This window comes from Serinus canaria, chromosome Z (genome assembly GCF_022539315.1).
Source record: "Serinus canaria isolate serCan28SL12 chromosome Z, serCan2020, whole genome shotgun sequence".
Classification (NCBI taxonomy): Eukaryota; Metazoa; Chordata; class Aves; order Passeriformes; family Fringillidae; genus Serinus; species Serinus canaria.
In genome coordinates this window covers 37,692,879-37,709,808 of record NC_066343.1, presented here as the reverse complement: position 1 = coordinate 37,709,808, position 16,930 = coordinate 37,692,879, and the positions used below count along the sequence as shown (strand labels likewise).

Here is a 16,930-nt window from a genome sequence, read left to right as displayed (position 1 = left end):
TGCTCTCAAAGTCTTTCAGACTTGTGGAATATGAACAGTCAGAAGCCATAAAAGAAAGACAAGTGGAAGAGTGAAAGACAGCTCTTTTTGGGCACATCTTTCACCACAAACTGCCACATGCACACTCATTTCTCATTCCTTTTCCTCAAATTCTAGTAACATGCATGGATTAGTTATTGTACTTTTCCATTAATTATCTATCTTTGCCTGGAGCCCTCAATGGATCACCACAAAAATCTTCATTGGAACATCTCAGAAATTATGATGATTACAAAGGAAGCAATTAAAACTGATTAAAAATGGAGAGAAATGAATAATTGACATAAAATGTTCACAAGGGACATTTTCTAGTATTAAAAAAAAAAAGTTTATAATACAGCACCTCAGCTACAACTTGAATAAAGCAATTCTCAAGCAAATGCAGGCTGTGCTTTCCCTGACATTTTCCCTTCCTGGCACAGCCAACCTTGCTGATATTCAGGTTCACTCAGCTGGTTTTCATCCATTGACTAATTTTATCAGAACAGTGGGTTTAGTGGTAGCAAAACAAGCAGAGCTGTATTTCACAAATTGCTCCTCTCAGACTGATTAAAACTAATATGCTGAAAACCAAGAGAATTTAAAACCCGGAGAAGCAATTTAAAAACAAGAACAAAAACAACAAAACCCAAAAGAATTATGAAAACATCAAACATAAGGATCTATCTTACCTAGAAAAACTAAAATCACTCCCAAAATGTCAAGTTAGGAATGGTAATACATTATATGTATATGACATATAAATGACATCTCTGTGAAAAATTACCACAACTTCCACAAAATTCCTAAAATCTCTTGAAGGATTTAACCTCCATTTTAGGGAATAGGTGAGACAAAGGCCCAGTCAATATTTAAAGCTGTTATGCCACAGTTTGTGCATTACAGCAATGTAAAGTTCTGCTCTGGCCCACATCCTCAGCTCTGTTACACAACTGCAAGGGAAATACTTTATTAGAAAAGTATACAGTGCATTCAGCACACAAACCTAGAAAAAGGACATTGACTTGAACTTATAGTCTTTATGAAAAAGCAAAACAATAATACAAACCCTGCTACTTACTTTAAAAAGGCCTCATTCACAGCCTCTAGAAACTCTGAACTGAGAACTTCTTTTGATGACCCTCCATGGTAAAGAAGGAGAGTTTCCAGCAATGGAGTTAGATCAGGCAAAGTAATGAGAGGCACACAGAAAATGGAAATAGCATTCACACGACTGGCTGAAATGCTGAGGAAAAAAATAAACACAGTTCATATTTCAGAAAAGTCATAAATTCTAAACTGTTAAGTAAAAAAAAAAAAAAAAAGGACATTAATAATTACAGAATATTAAATGTAAGACATGCATACCTAACTGCTGAAAAATTATTTACTAGAATGACTGTTGACATATAACTTCTTATTGCATGCAGGAATTTAATAAGTCAGATAAAATTTTGATATTTAAGTGCTCAAAGCAAACCGTGTGAGGGATATCAACACAATTCTGAATTGAACCCAGTTATGTTGGCTCCACTACCACAGCCTTCCTAATAGACACTTCTCTGTCTTTCCCAGGGCCAGTGAAGGAAGACTAGAGACTCATAGCTCCCAGGTATCTAGCTGCTTTTCAGGCCTCCTGTTGCTTCTTTAACCTTTCTTTCCTCTTAACAGAATCAATTTATGAATCCTGCTGTCTTCAAGTGCTCAGCTGGAAAATTTTTGTTTTACAGATCTATAGCTGAAGAAACATGCAACCCCTTTGGGTCTTAATACACAAACCACTTGCTGGATCTTCTCACTAAAACTACATGGTTGGAAATGGTTAAAGACAGTGGAATCTGGAACATAAAGAAAATACAGAAACTTTGGAACTTCAAGAAAATTAAAATGGCAGAGACTAGATTTGCAAAGAGAAATCACTTTCCCAGAGACTATATATTGTTTCTAGCACATGAAACTGTAGCATTGACAGGAAGATACTTATAAAGACCAAGAACTATGAAACACTGAATTCTAGCAAATTAAAATATTGACCTACATTGTTTGTAAAAAGGATTCTCTGAGTTCCTGCAAATTTCTCCTGATTCACTAAAAGAAGTGCATTCTCTGAAAGAATCCGAAAGTATTTGCTTTGAGGAGTCACCAATAGGACTTGAGGACCTACTGGTGAGCATTCTCACTTCCTGAAGACTTGAGATGGGAATTTACAAGGCTGCTCAGCAGTATGGACACAAGGTACGAATCATCACCATTTAAACAGAGAGAAAAATAAAACATGAAACATTTTCAAAGATGCACATTTCTGAGTAATTACCTGATTTAAGGTTTCTTATACTGAAATACTTCAAAATGCACTTTTGTTACAAGTGTTTTTGTAAGAATGGTAATTATTGGGATGATCTTATCATGCAGCAATATTTTCCAGGATACACAGACCTGAAACTCTAAATCAGCTCCCTTTACAAAATTGTTTCTGATTCCTTATCCAGGATTAGCAAAATTTAGCAGATGAATTTACTCTTACTTAACTTCAGAAGAAAAACCCTGTAAAAATAGTTTTGTTCTACATAATCCTCAAAAATTTGTTCTTGGAAAATAGCGCACAATCCACTCCACTGCGTACAATGAATTTGCCACAATGTTATCACCTGAATTCTTAAAATATCACTAAAAAAGGAGAAAATGTACACCTCTAAAAGCAAACTACTTTTGCCTCTAGAATTTGAATAAACATCCTTATCATAATTTCTACACTCAAATCAACCTAAGTTCAAAGTCTTCCCTTTCTCCAGGCAGAAATAAGGTATTTTTCTTCCTAACAGTCTCAACCAGGTTTTCAGCTAAGTCTGTTTTTAAATGTGGGCATTTAGTTCCTACATGGAAAGAAACTTCATGATACTCCTCATTAACTGCGTTCATAATTTTCATATTAAAATCAGTTCAAAACAAATTCAGCTCATTTAATCTTTCTTACCAAATATCTACATGCAAAGAGGAAGGGGAGGATAATAGCCAAGTTAAGCCAAGAAAGGCATAAATCAGACAGCAAAGGGACATGATCATGTGACAAAGAGTGACAGCAGCACCATTAGGCAAATGTTCTTTGAAGGTCCCTTCCAACCTCGCTATTACTCCTAGGTTAAGTACAAACCCTTATGTGAAACCAAGCTTACCAAGCTTGCCCACACCTAAATTATCTAACATATGTATCCAAAACTTTTCGACTGAAGTCTAATTTGCCCAAGACTGTAAAATGATCCTCACTGAACTGTAATAACCCAAACCAAAACATATCAAACTTATGTTTAGATAACACCTACTTCTCTTGAATGCTAAGTCCATTGAACTGGTTTTCTCTGAGTTCTGTTACTAATGAAACGACCATCTGTTAAATAAAATAAAAGTAAACAAAATACATTACTGACAATTTACTGACAATAAGCAGACATTAGTTGCATGGTTTTCTGTGTGACGGTAAAGGATGTACTGTAAAGGTTAACAACTTCCTCTATTCATCTATTTTGATTTTTTAGTTTTTTAGCTATTGGTATCAAATTAAAGCTCTCCAAATCACTGAACAAACTGTACTGCAAAATGTTATTTTACACATTATATACTTTATACATTTTAAAACCAAGAAAATACTAATTTTAGCTCTGCTCCCCCAAGAGTTAAGGCATAACTTTCAGAAGAGTATTACTAATAATTTTTACATGCTTCGTCTAATTCGAGTCAATATATCATGAAATATTATTCCCATTATTTTATATATCTTAAATAGAAAAGTGAGTTTAGCTAACATTTAGGGCTTATCTCCCATTTCCCAGCAAAAACACTAAAAAACCATTCAGAAGTTACATTCTAATACAAAAAATAATAAATATAATTTTAACTTAATGGAGAAAAAATAATGATAGAATAGGGCTTTTCTTTTGTTATAGAACAACAGGAATGGGAATTTTGTTTTTATGAATATTTATTATAGTGTAATCTAATAAAAATTTCTCATTTGTCCAGAGTTCTCCCACTTCATTTTTTTCCCTTAAAAGGTTGTAAAAGTAACTGAGGTAAGAAAAGATAAACAATATTCAGTTCATGTTCCTTATCACAATGACAGCTCCATGTATGTGCTTATAAACTGGTGATTTATTATTGTCAAAATCTCAATTACACAAAATACTTACATTTTTAACCAAGTGACAATAATAATCTGCTGATGTGTAGCCCAGAGCTGATATGAATGTACTGGTTTCCGCTTCATTACTTTCCCACTTAGAAGAGGAAAGGAGATGGCACAGCAAACTCTGAAAAATCAGCAGAATGGCAATAAAGCTCCAGGTAGCACAAGCTATGTAAAGAGATAGGTCAGCTATTGAACTCTGTCTTGTTGGGGGGGGGGGGGAAGGCCTTTTGATCAGCTGTGGCCATTTTATACCATTGATACAGAAGAGCAGACAGCCCCCATCAACCATAAGGAAAACGATGCAGCTGCTACAATTAAATGTGGGTTCACACACACCACATGATTTCAGCAGCTGTCCAATCGCAATGGAGACCATTCACTTCAAAACCACAGACTGTAGCTAGGTTTCAGCTCTCTAAGAGCCATTTCAATAATCTGTATTCTTGACCAGTACTATGATCAGGAAGAGCAAGAGTGAAATTAACATCTACTTTTCCATATCACTTTTTCAAGATGCTCTGGGATTCAGGGTCTGCTGTCATACTGTAATTCACTTAATTTCTCATTATTTTGAGAAGATGATGATAAAAATTTTATCTTGATGTTTACTTCTCTACCAATTTCACTACAAAATGCTTTATGTTTCATTAAAGCCTTTTATATCTTTTATATAGATTATCACCATATGATTATCTAAGCAATCCTTTGGCGATAGATTCTAAATCAGATTAACGGATTTGGTACACTGGTTCTGCAGGCATGCACAGGGGACTCTGAGCATGGTACTCATGCTTTCCGAGTTCTTCAGCCCTATACTGCAGCTCTGCTGTCATTTGGACATTTGGATCTTACACCCCAGCACCTTCCCCAGCAAACTCATTATAAAAACCAAAAAGTGCAAAATCTTGAGGTTTTTGCATCCTGGTGTCACAACTGAGCTGAGATAGTTCTAAGCTGATCATCAAACTATCTGCTCTGCATTTTTTACAGCTTTCATTTCTTTCTATTCTTGACTGCTACATGCTGACATAACAACAGTCATGTTCCCTTTCCAGGGTTAATTTCAGGGCTTTATGTATCACTGACACTTAAAGTATAAACTTTATATGGCACTAAGTATACAAAATTCCTTGTAACAGAGAGTCAGGATTAGTATACACTGAAAAAGGCCTTCATTTAAAAAACATATGATTAAAGGAAAATTCAGAAAAAACCTCTGTGACTCCCATGGGTTTAGGCTGCTTCATTCTGTGCATTCTTATTAATAAAAAGAGGAACCTGATGAAAGATTTTTGAAATTAAACAAAAAAAAAAAAAAAAAAAAAAGGAAATCTCATTAACTTATTTTCTCCATTCAGAAACTCAAATATTTATACATGCTTTTGTTGAACATCCCTAAGCAACTGCTTCCAAAGTCCTGGAATTAGATATATTCAATCCATGTGCTCCATGCTTGATTAATGTGAGAGAGAAGAATCAGCAAAAGAACACCAGAGGTCTAAGAAAATGAACAATGTTATCAAAATAGGTAACAAGAATTCGGGATACCTTATTTATTTGTACTTCAGGATTCTTTTACTACCTTGAAGAGTTATGTTAAATGTCTAAATATTCTTTTCTTTTCTATTCATTGTACGACTTTTTTCCTAGAGAGCCCTCAACTGCTCTCTAGGAGCAGCTGCTGCTCTATTGCCATCCAGAGAATTCCCACAAACAAGAGAAGGAAAAGCGCTGTGGCAAAACAGTTCCAAAGTAGTAACACAATTTTTTACATTCAATTTTTGCATTCTTAAGAAAAAGACAGAAAAAAGCAGTTATTAAAAATGTACAAGCCTCTAAATGTGTCAAAAGCAAAAGTTAAAATCCATTAAACTGTAAAGTCTCCCAACAGGCCTTAATCAATTCATTATTAAAAAATAATAACCTTTATATATTTTTATTGTCTTTTGTAACTATTACTAAAGTTAAATTTTCTTTTCAGAATACTATCAAAACAGGATAGTTTGCCAAGTAGAATGAGATAAAAGGACCAAACTGCCAGTCAAAAACAAAATAAAGGCCACGTTACAACAGCAAACCTGGGATGCCACCTTCGCAAGAGGTAAGGAAGGGGCTTGAAAAGTACAAAGTCTGTTTCACTGGTTAGTGGAAGACTTAAAAAGATCTTGATCAGTGATAATAATCATAAAAATCTCTGAAAAGGATTTGGCAGGTTAACATGGTGCCAAATGACAGCTAAATTAGGAAATGGCTTAAAACCCCACATATTCACCTGTAGCCCTACCAAATTTATTATCTAGTGACCCGTTCTGTAACCTCTTGTGAAGAGTACTCTCTTTGTGAAGAGTACTCTCAAAATTACTTTCCCCCCCTACCCTTGTGTTATCCAAGCACTAAAAGAAAAGAGAAGACAAAATGACTATACATCATCAGAGTCTGCATGTGTCCTGTAACACTTTCCTGCAATGGTTTTCGGTTTGGTATTGTTTTGGGGTTTTGCTTGCTTATTTATTTGCTTGTGTTTAATTTTAAATTTACTAGATCTGTGCAAGTAATTTGAACATTTTTTTCCTTGAAATGTACAAAACCTCTGAACAGCCAGAAGGGGGCAAGGAAAACACAGGCAAGGAGATACTGCAGTCAAGATGAAAGGAGCTATTAAGTATTTATATAAGACAAATAGGTATTAAAGATGGAAAACATTTACAATTAAGCTCTATGTCCTATGTATTTCACTTTACTGACAGTGTTGCAGTGGAAAGCCTGAGACATCCCTACATGCAACAATGGTATTTGTTAACAGTAAGTTAAAGCATTTGTCTTTTTCAGTTTAAAAGCTTTCTTACTCTTCTAGAACACACACAGAAAGTTCCCCTTCTCTCTAGAAAAAGCAGCTTATTTATTTCTGGTTGTAAGAGATAATTCTTTTACTACTCTATATGAAGAGAGCTGTCTGGAAGAAAAATTAGTACTGATGCTTCACCCATACTTGACCAATGAGTTGTTATGGAATATTTCATGTCTTCATCAGTGGGATGGGATTGAATGGGACAGTAGGATTGGTGTCATCTGCAAGTTTGCAGATGACACCATGATACGTGGTGCAGTTGACTCCCTGTGGGAAGGGATGCCATCCAGAGGAAGGAGGGGCAGTCCTATGTGAACTTCACGAAGTTCAACAAGGCCAAGTGAAAAGTTCAGCACCTCAACTGGGGCAATCTCTAATATTGATTATCAGGGACAAATGGATTGAAAGCAGCCTTGCAGAGGAAGGCTTGGGAATATTTGAAATTAACTCTTTCAAAACGTATTATAGAGAAATATAAAAGATTTCAGATTTCCTCACATATATAGGAAACTGTACAAACATTCAAACCTTGTAACAGGTTCCAATATTACATTATGAATCCCTCAAGCATTTTGGAAAATCAAAAAGCATGACATATTACAGAGCCACAGCATCAAACACTTATTTGATACTGATGACTTTTAAGGAATCATTTAAAGATCAATACTTTGACGTATTCAAACACATGATGAGAAAACTGTCAGTACTAAATGTTCTCCTGTACTGATGGTATCAGTCAAGGACCCTACACTACCCCAGCAAAATTAACAACTGGTGATCTGCATAATCATCAGTTATTCCTGGGAGTGAATCAATTACCACTCACTGTCCAATCCATTAATATCACATTCTACAAGCCAGGAAAATGGATCTGCAGCAGAAATGCTGCACTCAAAAGGAAAAATAACAAGAGGTCTTTTATTTTTGCATTTCCAGAATCAAGATGGCTGATTTTGGAAAACGAACACTAGTCAAACACACTGTAATATCTTAAACAACTTTTGTGTTGACTTCTCTTACCACTGAGTAAGTAAGAAGGAAACCACCTTGACTGTAATTGCAAGAGAAGAAATCCATCCCCCAGCCTAGGATTAAAGGCATGCTATTCAAAATCCCATTCAACCTGAAACTGAATTAATGAATTTTAATAAAGCCCTCACAACGACCAACTTCTCTGAACAACCTTGCAAGTGACTTTATTGTACTGATGCAATTTATACTGAGTAATACCACAGATAATTCAAAATCCACTGCTGCAGAGAGATTTCTAATACCTTTAACAGGCAGACAACCCTATGAGCATTACCACAAAGACATAAACTCATAAAATTTCTTTATCAAAGTAAGCACACTTCTTCATATCTTCAAAATCCTCTACCATACCTCCACTACTTCCCTACTCCCACAATTAAATTCAGTATGGCGTATGGGATAGGATATGATTTGCTGAGGCAAAGCAAGGGAAGAAAAGAAATTGTCTCCAGTTGTTAGACCTCACAATACTCCTTGTTCTGTAGATGGTCCAGAGCTGGGATATTAAGACAAAGAAAACAAAAGAAAAAGAGAGGATAAAGAGAGAAAAGAGAAAGAAAGCCAGAGAAAAGAGAGAATGAGAGAAAAAATAAAGAGAAGACCTGATTCATTCCCTTTTATAGTTCATCTGGTGCATGCTTCCTATGTAAACTAGATTTATCTCACAATTTTGTTCACTCATGTAAAGCCAGCCCTTCTCTGGGAAGTGAATGGGGGTGGGGGACTAAGCATGAGTCTCAAGGCAGAGCAGGATCTTGGCTCAGAACAGCACTGCCCCAGCTGCACAGGACTCTCTCCTCCAATAACACCTTTTCTGTAGCAATACTCAGAATGTTTGAGACAGAACATGCTTAGGTGTAATCCTCTACAGTGCCCCATCAGTCAGTTTGCAGATGAACCTGAGTTGGGTGGGAGATTTTATTTGCTGAAGTGTAGGAAGGCTTTACTGAGGGATCTAGACAAGCTGGATCAATGGGCTGAGGCCAGTGGAATAAAGTTTGATACAGTGAAGTGCTAGGTCCAGCCCAACACTGCTCCAGTCACAACAACCCCAGACAGCACTATAGGCTGGGGCAAGAGAGGCTGGAAAGCTGCCCAGCCAAAAAGGGCCTGCGGGTGCTGGTCAGTGATGGCTGAGCAGGAGCCAGCTGTGCCCAGGAACACCAAGGACATCTTGGCCTCTATCACCATTAGTGTGGCCAGCAAGACAGGGCAGGGATTGCCTCCTGTACTCGGCACTGGTGAGGCCACACTTTGAATCCTGAGTCCAGTTCTGGGCCACTCACTGCAAGAAAGCCATTGAGGGGCTGGAGCAAGTCCAGAGAAGGGCAACAGAGCTGGTGAAAGGCTGGAAGCACAGGCTTTATGAGGGGCAGCTGTTTGGGCTGGAGAAAAGGAGGGAGACTACAACCATCATTCTCTACAACTGCCCGAAAGGAGGGTGTAGACAGGCAAGGGGTGGTCTCTTCTGTGACAATCTCAGTAACAGCTGACAGGACAATAAGATACAGTCTCAAGTTGCACCAGGGGATGTTTAGACAGGATATTAGGAAAATTATTATTCTTCATTGACAGGGTTGTCAGGCACTGAAATAGACTGCTGTATTGGTGATGGCATCACCACTCCTGGAAGTCTTCAAAAGGTGTGTAGATGTGGCATTAGGGGATGTGGTTAGGTGGCAATATGGCAGTGCAGTGTTAACATTGGACTTCATGATCTTATAGGTCTATTCCAACCTCTATTATTCCAAAGTAGACTAACTAATACACTTTTCATACAAGGTAAGCTAACTCTTTTGATACTCCTCTTTAAGTAACAAAGGGTGATTTGCATGTGCTACAAGGGATTTGTTGCATTACTTCATAACTTTGTCACAAACATCTCATGAGGCACATGACTGTGAAAGCCTGGAAATTACTTTTCTGGAGCAGAATTTGTCCCTCCACTGATTTAAGTAACACAGTGCCAGACAAACACCAGCTCAACTAGTGTTCACAAATTCAGCAAGGCAAGAGGTACTTTAGGTTCTGTTACTGTATTTACCAAGCAGGATCCAAAAGCTCTGAACCCTTTTACCCCTTTTCTTTCTGAAATAGCCAATATTTTCCTCTACACATCAATGGGGGAAAATATAGAAGCTTGAATTAAAGGCACAATTACTTCTGAAATTAGACATCAACGCACAAACAGAACTTGATTTTTATTACAAGATGGTAAGTTTTATGCTAGTAACTGTATTTGTGTAGCAACTGTCCTGGAATTTATGACACAGTTTCAAAGACATTCCAGGGGAGGCAGATTAAGCAGTTTATTTCTGGAAACTTCTCAACACACTCTTTCCAAAATATTTATGGTTCTGAATGTCCTCAGAAGCAGATGTGAAAATCAATAGCTACAATATATTTTGAACAGTGGAGATGGATGGTTTCACTGAGATAAGTCATTCAAACCTGACACTAATTAAGACTTGATGATACTGAGCTCTTTTCTGCCATCTTGGATGCGTCTACCAAAGCAACAGTAGAACAGGATGAAACTGAATAATCTATAATTTATTCTAAATGAATACTTCTCTTAAGTATATTCTGCTTGAAAACACAAAGTGCAGTTACTTTTTTAGAAGAGACCATTAATGACATTTTGCAGAAAATTATGATCTGTGTAAATCTGTTGGAGTAAGTACAGCATGGATACCCAAGGGGAAAGTTCTGAAATCTGGTCAAGTAACAGGTTTATTTCTGACCTTTCTATCTCCTTCAATGGCAACCAGATTTTCTCAGCTCTACTAAAAGAAAGCAGGTATAATATGAAAAACTACATCTTATTCAAAGGAAGCTTTAGATGTAAGTGCTATTTCTTATTTGCATTTAGTAAGACTTTGAATGAGGAATGCCTTATATGTAAATGACTTCAAGAGTCTGCACATCAGTGCTGCTCTTAGGCATTTCCTCTACAGCCAGATGGCCCATGGCTTTCAACACAAGTCTAGAAGACAAGAAGTCAAATTCTATTTCCAATCTGGCTTAAAAAGTAATTCAAGACTGTATAATCTATTACATTACAGATAAATCAGACTATATGATTTCCCATCTTAATTTAAAAAAATAAAAACACTACATAATAGGGTTTTTCTTTAAATGTTATTTACATTTACCACATTACTTCCTAAATCATTTAAACAGAGTCCTCAGTAAGCAAGATATACACTTTGCTCTGATTTTTTTGTGAATATAAATTAATTTTTTGTTTGCTAGCTTTCAGCAGCTCAGATTCCTGTGAGTATTTTTTAGTAATGTTTTCTTAAAATCCTGACTAAAGGCCTGTGAGTTTTATTGTGTCCCATATTCTCTAGACTAAATAACTGAAAATAAAACACAAACAGAGTTGGTACTCCTAAAACCTTCTTACTATGAAATAAGCAGCCGTTCTAAAGAATCATAGTGGCTAAGTCTGCAAATAATAAAGCCGTATGTTCATTTAAAGACCATTTCACCAGCTATTTACAAAATCAATTCTGGGATGGGATGCTGACATAATACAATTCATATTATTTCCACACACTCATCCATTCATAACAAAGTTTCTGACTTTTAATTTTGCTTCTGAGACCTCTTTCTCACTTGCTCTGTGACTCCAGGAGAAGAGGGAAAAACAGTTTTCCACAAACCAAAATCTACATATAAGAGAATATAAAGTGGGGGAAATGTAAGCACAGAGAGCTCCCATGACCTTGAGCATACAAGCTCAGAGACAGAGATGGATACAGTGTTTGACCTAAGACCTTGGAGAAGGCTTGGAGCTTTAGAACAGAGCAGTGAAACAGACATATGAATGAAGATTTGTAGTTTAAGCACAAATATGTTTTAAGCAAGTAGATATAGGCCCCATATAAGTGAACAAATCTGTTAAGCAAAATAGTAGAGTTTCACAATAGAATTTGTTGTAGAGTTGATAAAAAGTAGAAGATACAGCAATAAGTTTCTGTAGAGTTACATGACTGAATAGAAAAAGACGCATTACAGCAAATTATGTAAAATGTAGCAACTAGCAATTGGTCCTGAAAATGCTAGTGAGCTTTGTGGAAGTAGCTGATTGGACAAGAAATTTATTAAAGACATTGTAACTAGAATTAGTTAGAATTAACGACTTTGAATGCAAGGCTTCTAATGTGATAACTATGAATGTAGTTAGTCTCACCCTTCCATGAGACTGATTTTGCAATAAACCATCTTTTAAATGCCTCATCAGTCGACCCTGTCTTTCTTCATTCTGAACAGCTGGTGCCCACCATGTGAGGAACAAGATTTTTATCTCAGTTTGGGCCACCCTGAAGGATGGTTAAAGGAAGCCCCGAAAAGAGGGTGAGAGTTGAACTCCAATCAGCTGCTGAGAGGAAGCAGATCACCAGCTCTGATCAGCAGCTGAGAGGAAGCAGATTACCATGCTTGCTGGACCAAGCCTGGCCTGAGCCTATCTTGGATCACCTGCAAAGAGATGTCAGGTGAGCTCTGGGGAACGGGACAAGAGATGTCCAAAGATCTAACTCTTGTGCCATGCCCAAGCAAGAACTTAAAAGATCTTTCAAGCTGGATATAGAAAAAATTTGAAAATGCACATTTAGAATTTGCTTTTACTACATTTTTTTGGGATGCTGTTGGAGTTCAGCTATATGATGTGGTTACTCAATCAGGATTTTACAGTCACTAGGTTCCTCCCAGTATGGCATGCGCTTATCAAGATATTTAACAAACAGTTCAGTCCAGCTGCACCCGTGGTAACTCCCTCAGCTCCACCGCCTGCTGTGGCTGTGCCTGCTGTGGCTCTGGCTCTGCCTGCTCAGGCACAACCCCTGCCTCGGGTGGGCCCCCTCCTGCTCCTGCTCCTGCTCCTGCTGCCCAGACTGCGCCTGCAGCTCCGGCTGTGTTACCCTTAGCCACTTCTGATACTACAGAAAAAGGGAAAGACAAGAAGGAGCTTGAAACTTTTAAACAAACTATAGAAGTACAATCATTTTCTGACTCTTGCACCCCTAGAGTTTGTTTAAAAGTTTCAAGCTCCTTCTTATCTTTGAAGAGAGCTCCCCAGGCCTCCAGCATACAAGCTCAGAGATAGAAATAGATACAGTGTTTGACCTAAGACCTTGGAGGAGGCTTGGAGCTTTCTATGCTTGCATTCCCCATCATAAGGTATCAAACACCATACAGATTTGAATATCATGTAGCTTTTAAAGTACTATTTTATTCAAAATTATTCTGTTTTCTCAACATTTTATAAAATTCTCAGTGTATCAATTAGGGGAAATTACATGGCATATATTTGTGAACAATTATTATCAGCATGTGAAAGCATATTACGCTAAAAGAAAGAGTAAAAATCATCAAAAAAATCTTTAACTAGACCACTCATAAGGTAACCAAAAAGTTCAGTCTCTCCTTTAAAATTAAAACTGGTTAAAACACATTTCAAAAGAGAAAATATTAAATCACATACACACATACATTTCAATTATTACCTACTCAACCTCTCACTTCACCAAACTGAGTCTATTCCAGTAATCACTCAGAGGTTTTGCAAAAAAGAAATCACTTCAGTTTTAATTAACATTAGGAAAGCTTGGAATATTCTTCAGTAATTTAGTTCATTAGGGTCAAAGTGCCTAAGTACAATGATAGGAGAGGTTTGCTTCCTACATTTCTTTCTGACATTTACTGTCAGGGGGTTTTTTGCTTCAGCACAGTTTATGGGTATATGCATCTACAGGATGGTTTTCATTAGCTAAATTCTGTGCCAGCACACTAAATAAAACTGCTGGCCTGGTTTAGGATTTACTGGATCTTCTCATTTTAGTCCTTCTTCACTTGGGACATAAGTCTGATATCTGCCTACATCTAAATCTCCATTGATAACCATGGCAGACTAGTTGATCATAAACAAATTATTCTCCTAAACACTCATACAAAGACAAGGATCTTGTCTTTCAAGCATGTGATCAAATTACAGAAAATCTACAGATAAATGACTAGACTGAATTACTTGAGCTAAAAATAAAACAAAAAAACCCTACAGTAATAGTACTATTCTTTCAGAAAATTATTACACAGACCTCATTGCTTTTCACATATTCCCAGACATGAAAACATAGATTCTCTGAAGTTCTCCACACTCTACCTGATGATTACCCTTAACCCTGTTCTGTCCCTGAAGAATTAAGCAGACTCACTTTCAGTCAGTGTTTCCAATAAAACAGCTTTAGGTGCTCTTACATTAAGACAATTTCCTTAACTTTGTTTCAGCAGTCATAACTACATTTTTCTCTCTAAAAATATTTTAAAAGTATGGCAAAAATACACTAAAGGACCATGAAAACCTACTAGAAAAACAACTGAAAAAAAAATCAAAACTCCATTGAGACAAATATGCTCTTTCTTTAGAAATTGAAGTATGCTATGAATTGTATTACTCTTGCTGATACATGAGGCTTAGTAAAAAGACTAGTCTCATATTCTACCTCTGTTTCCTAAAATGGATGAAAAATGCTACATGATCCTAATTTCCAAAAGAAATGTGGAAAAGAAAATTATGGGGAGGGGAAGGGAAGGGTGCACTGGTTTTCCCTCACCAATTCAACCTCAGTTATCTTCTGTGACACTGGTACAGTAAAAACACATTGCACTACTACTGCGGCTAAGACCATGAAACTTTTTAATGGATGAGTTGAAAAATCTAAGCTCCATCTGCAAGTCACTAACAAAACCCTCAGAAATCATAAGAAAGAAGTGAAAGAACTGTTGGGCTGGCAAGCTTCGAGTCTACTCTTGGCCTCAGACAAGAAAAGCAGTTTCAAATCTCGCTCCCTTTACTCTCTCCTTTCTCTTTAAGAAACACCCACCTAGAAAGTGCTATTACTCTTTGTATTAAAAAAGGGCAGACTTTTGATGCTGAAATAAAACACACATTTACACTAACTTACAAAAGGAAATTCAATAGCTCTACCAGAGCAAACCGTAAATCTTTTTTCTTTTAAATCTTTTAAAGCTCTCGTGTTTAACTAGCCAGTGATTTAGAATTAATTTCCTTCTTCCCTCCACAATTTTCAAAAACCAAAATGCAAACTTCCTACTGAAGAATTCCTTTTATCCACACAAAAAAAGGTATGGAAAAGAGGGATGAATAAATTTAGAAAGAATGGATGGATTGTAAGATTGTTTCACTTTTACTTTAAATCTGCGAGTTACATAATTTCTAGAAAAATTATAATCTCAAATTTATGCTTTTTTCAATTACTGTATGTACCCATTTTTATACTTCCAATAGGTGCACATTGGAAATACTGCACCTACTTTACAATGATATTCAGGAAAAATTACTTTAATCACTCTGGGGTTGGACTTTCTAAGTATCATGCTGTTAAATGTTTAAGGGGAGAAAATTGTCCACTGAACTTCTTAGCAAAAAAAGCACAAAATACACCTGTAATGGTGATACAACAACTGCTAGTCACAGTTATATTAATTTGAGCAAAAATATCTAATGCCAGTAGAATTTCTTCAAATAGAGACCTCTTTTTGTGTCTCAGTAACAAATCATTATTCTTTACTAGAGCCACCTGGCACGACTAAAGTGCTCTGAGAAACGTCAGCTGGCTAGCAATTTGTGACACTTGCTGTTAAAGCTCAAGCAGCCTTACAGGAAAGCAGAATTCTTGGTTTCTCATTTTGTTCTTTGACATACTTAGCCTTTGTGTATTTTGACCCAGAAGCTGAGAAATCCTTTATAATCATGTTAGCTTGGCATTGCTAAAGAATTGCATTTGAAGAAGAGAGGTCTGTTTTTTCCCAGCCCATTCATAATACCATTCTACTTTAAACCAGAAGACTAGAGTAATGCTTGCGAACTTGAAAACATTGCAAATTCTCTTACATCCTACCAATGCAACTGTCTACAGGTGACCAGAGAAGGTCCAAATCAGCTTAAAATGCTGATTCTCAAAAGAGCTAGTGAGAAGACTAACTAACTATCTGGATGTATAATCTTTGAAATGTTCAAAATTACCAAGAACTCACTATGGCTAACTTTAAAAAAGCAAAAAAAGAAAATACTCACAGTGAACTCAGTAAAACCTTAAGATAATAAGTATTAGAAATAGTTTATGTGCTGTATATGAAGACATCTTCATTCTAAAATGTTTTCCATGTTAAAAAGATCCAGCCCGAGTCTCTTCTTGTATGAATAAGTTTAACATCTTTTATCACCCTCCTGTCCTTTATGGATTAAATTATTTTAGAACCTATTCTACTAGAAATCTTGAATATATACTATCACTGTATCTATTACTCATCTTTGATTCATCAGTCAATTCCTATTTTCACTGCAATATTTCCCCTCACTTATACCTAACCACACCTAAGAATCTTGGGGTCTTCAACAGACAGTACATTAGCAATTTTAAGAGGCAGATATGTCAAATTTCTAGCAAATACTGCTATGAGATGTGGGTTTCCTAAAGTGTGTACACCTTAGGAAGTGCACTCACTTCAACAGGATAAAGTCCTTTGTATCTGGGACGCAAATTAATTGCACAAAGGACAGAGAAAAGTGGCTGAATCACTCTTTACTCCCTTGGGACACACTGCAAAGCAAGCCAACTTGATTCTTGAAATTCAATTTTTGCTAGTAATTTAAAATTTGAAAAGTCTCTTATCTCATTAAGAGTTCATTGAGTCATTAGGCTCTAATTAATTATGTCAGATCTTAAACATGTGCCTATGTTTCAAGTAAGTCTTTTGTGCTCTATTTTGATTCAAGAGAAAAATCACTTTGAACTATCAGTTACCCAATGACATTTAAG

At 36.5% G+C, this 16,930-nt stretch overlaps 2 protein-coding genes across 6 annotated transcripts in view; one reads left to right on the top strand and one right to left on the bottom strand.

The window, feature by feature from the left end:
* The window catches only part of AOPEP (aminopeptidase O (putative)), a 579,142-nt gene that overhangs the window by 225,024 nt on the left and 337,188 nt on the right, over nt 1-16,930 (top strand). The gene's annotated exons all lie outside the window — the stretch shown is intronic.
* FANCC (FA complementation group C) overlaps nt 1-16,930 on the bottom strand; it is an 80,658-nt gene that overhangs the window by 30,231 nt on the left and 33,497 nt on the right. For all 5 annotated transcript variants that reach the window (XM_030237377.2, XM_030237375.2, XM_030237376.2 and 2 more), the window contains 3 exons: nt 4,203-4,322; nt 3,339-3,403; nt 1,100-1,264 (listed from right to left, as the gene is read on the bottom strand). In XM_030237377.2, coding sequence (XP_030093237.1) covers nt 1,100-1,264; nt 3,339-3,403; nt 4,203-4,322 — 350 coding nt within the window. The remainder of the gene's footprint in view (nt 1-1,099; nt 1,265-3,338; nt 3,404-4,202; nt 4,323-16,930) is intronic.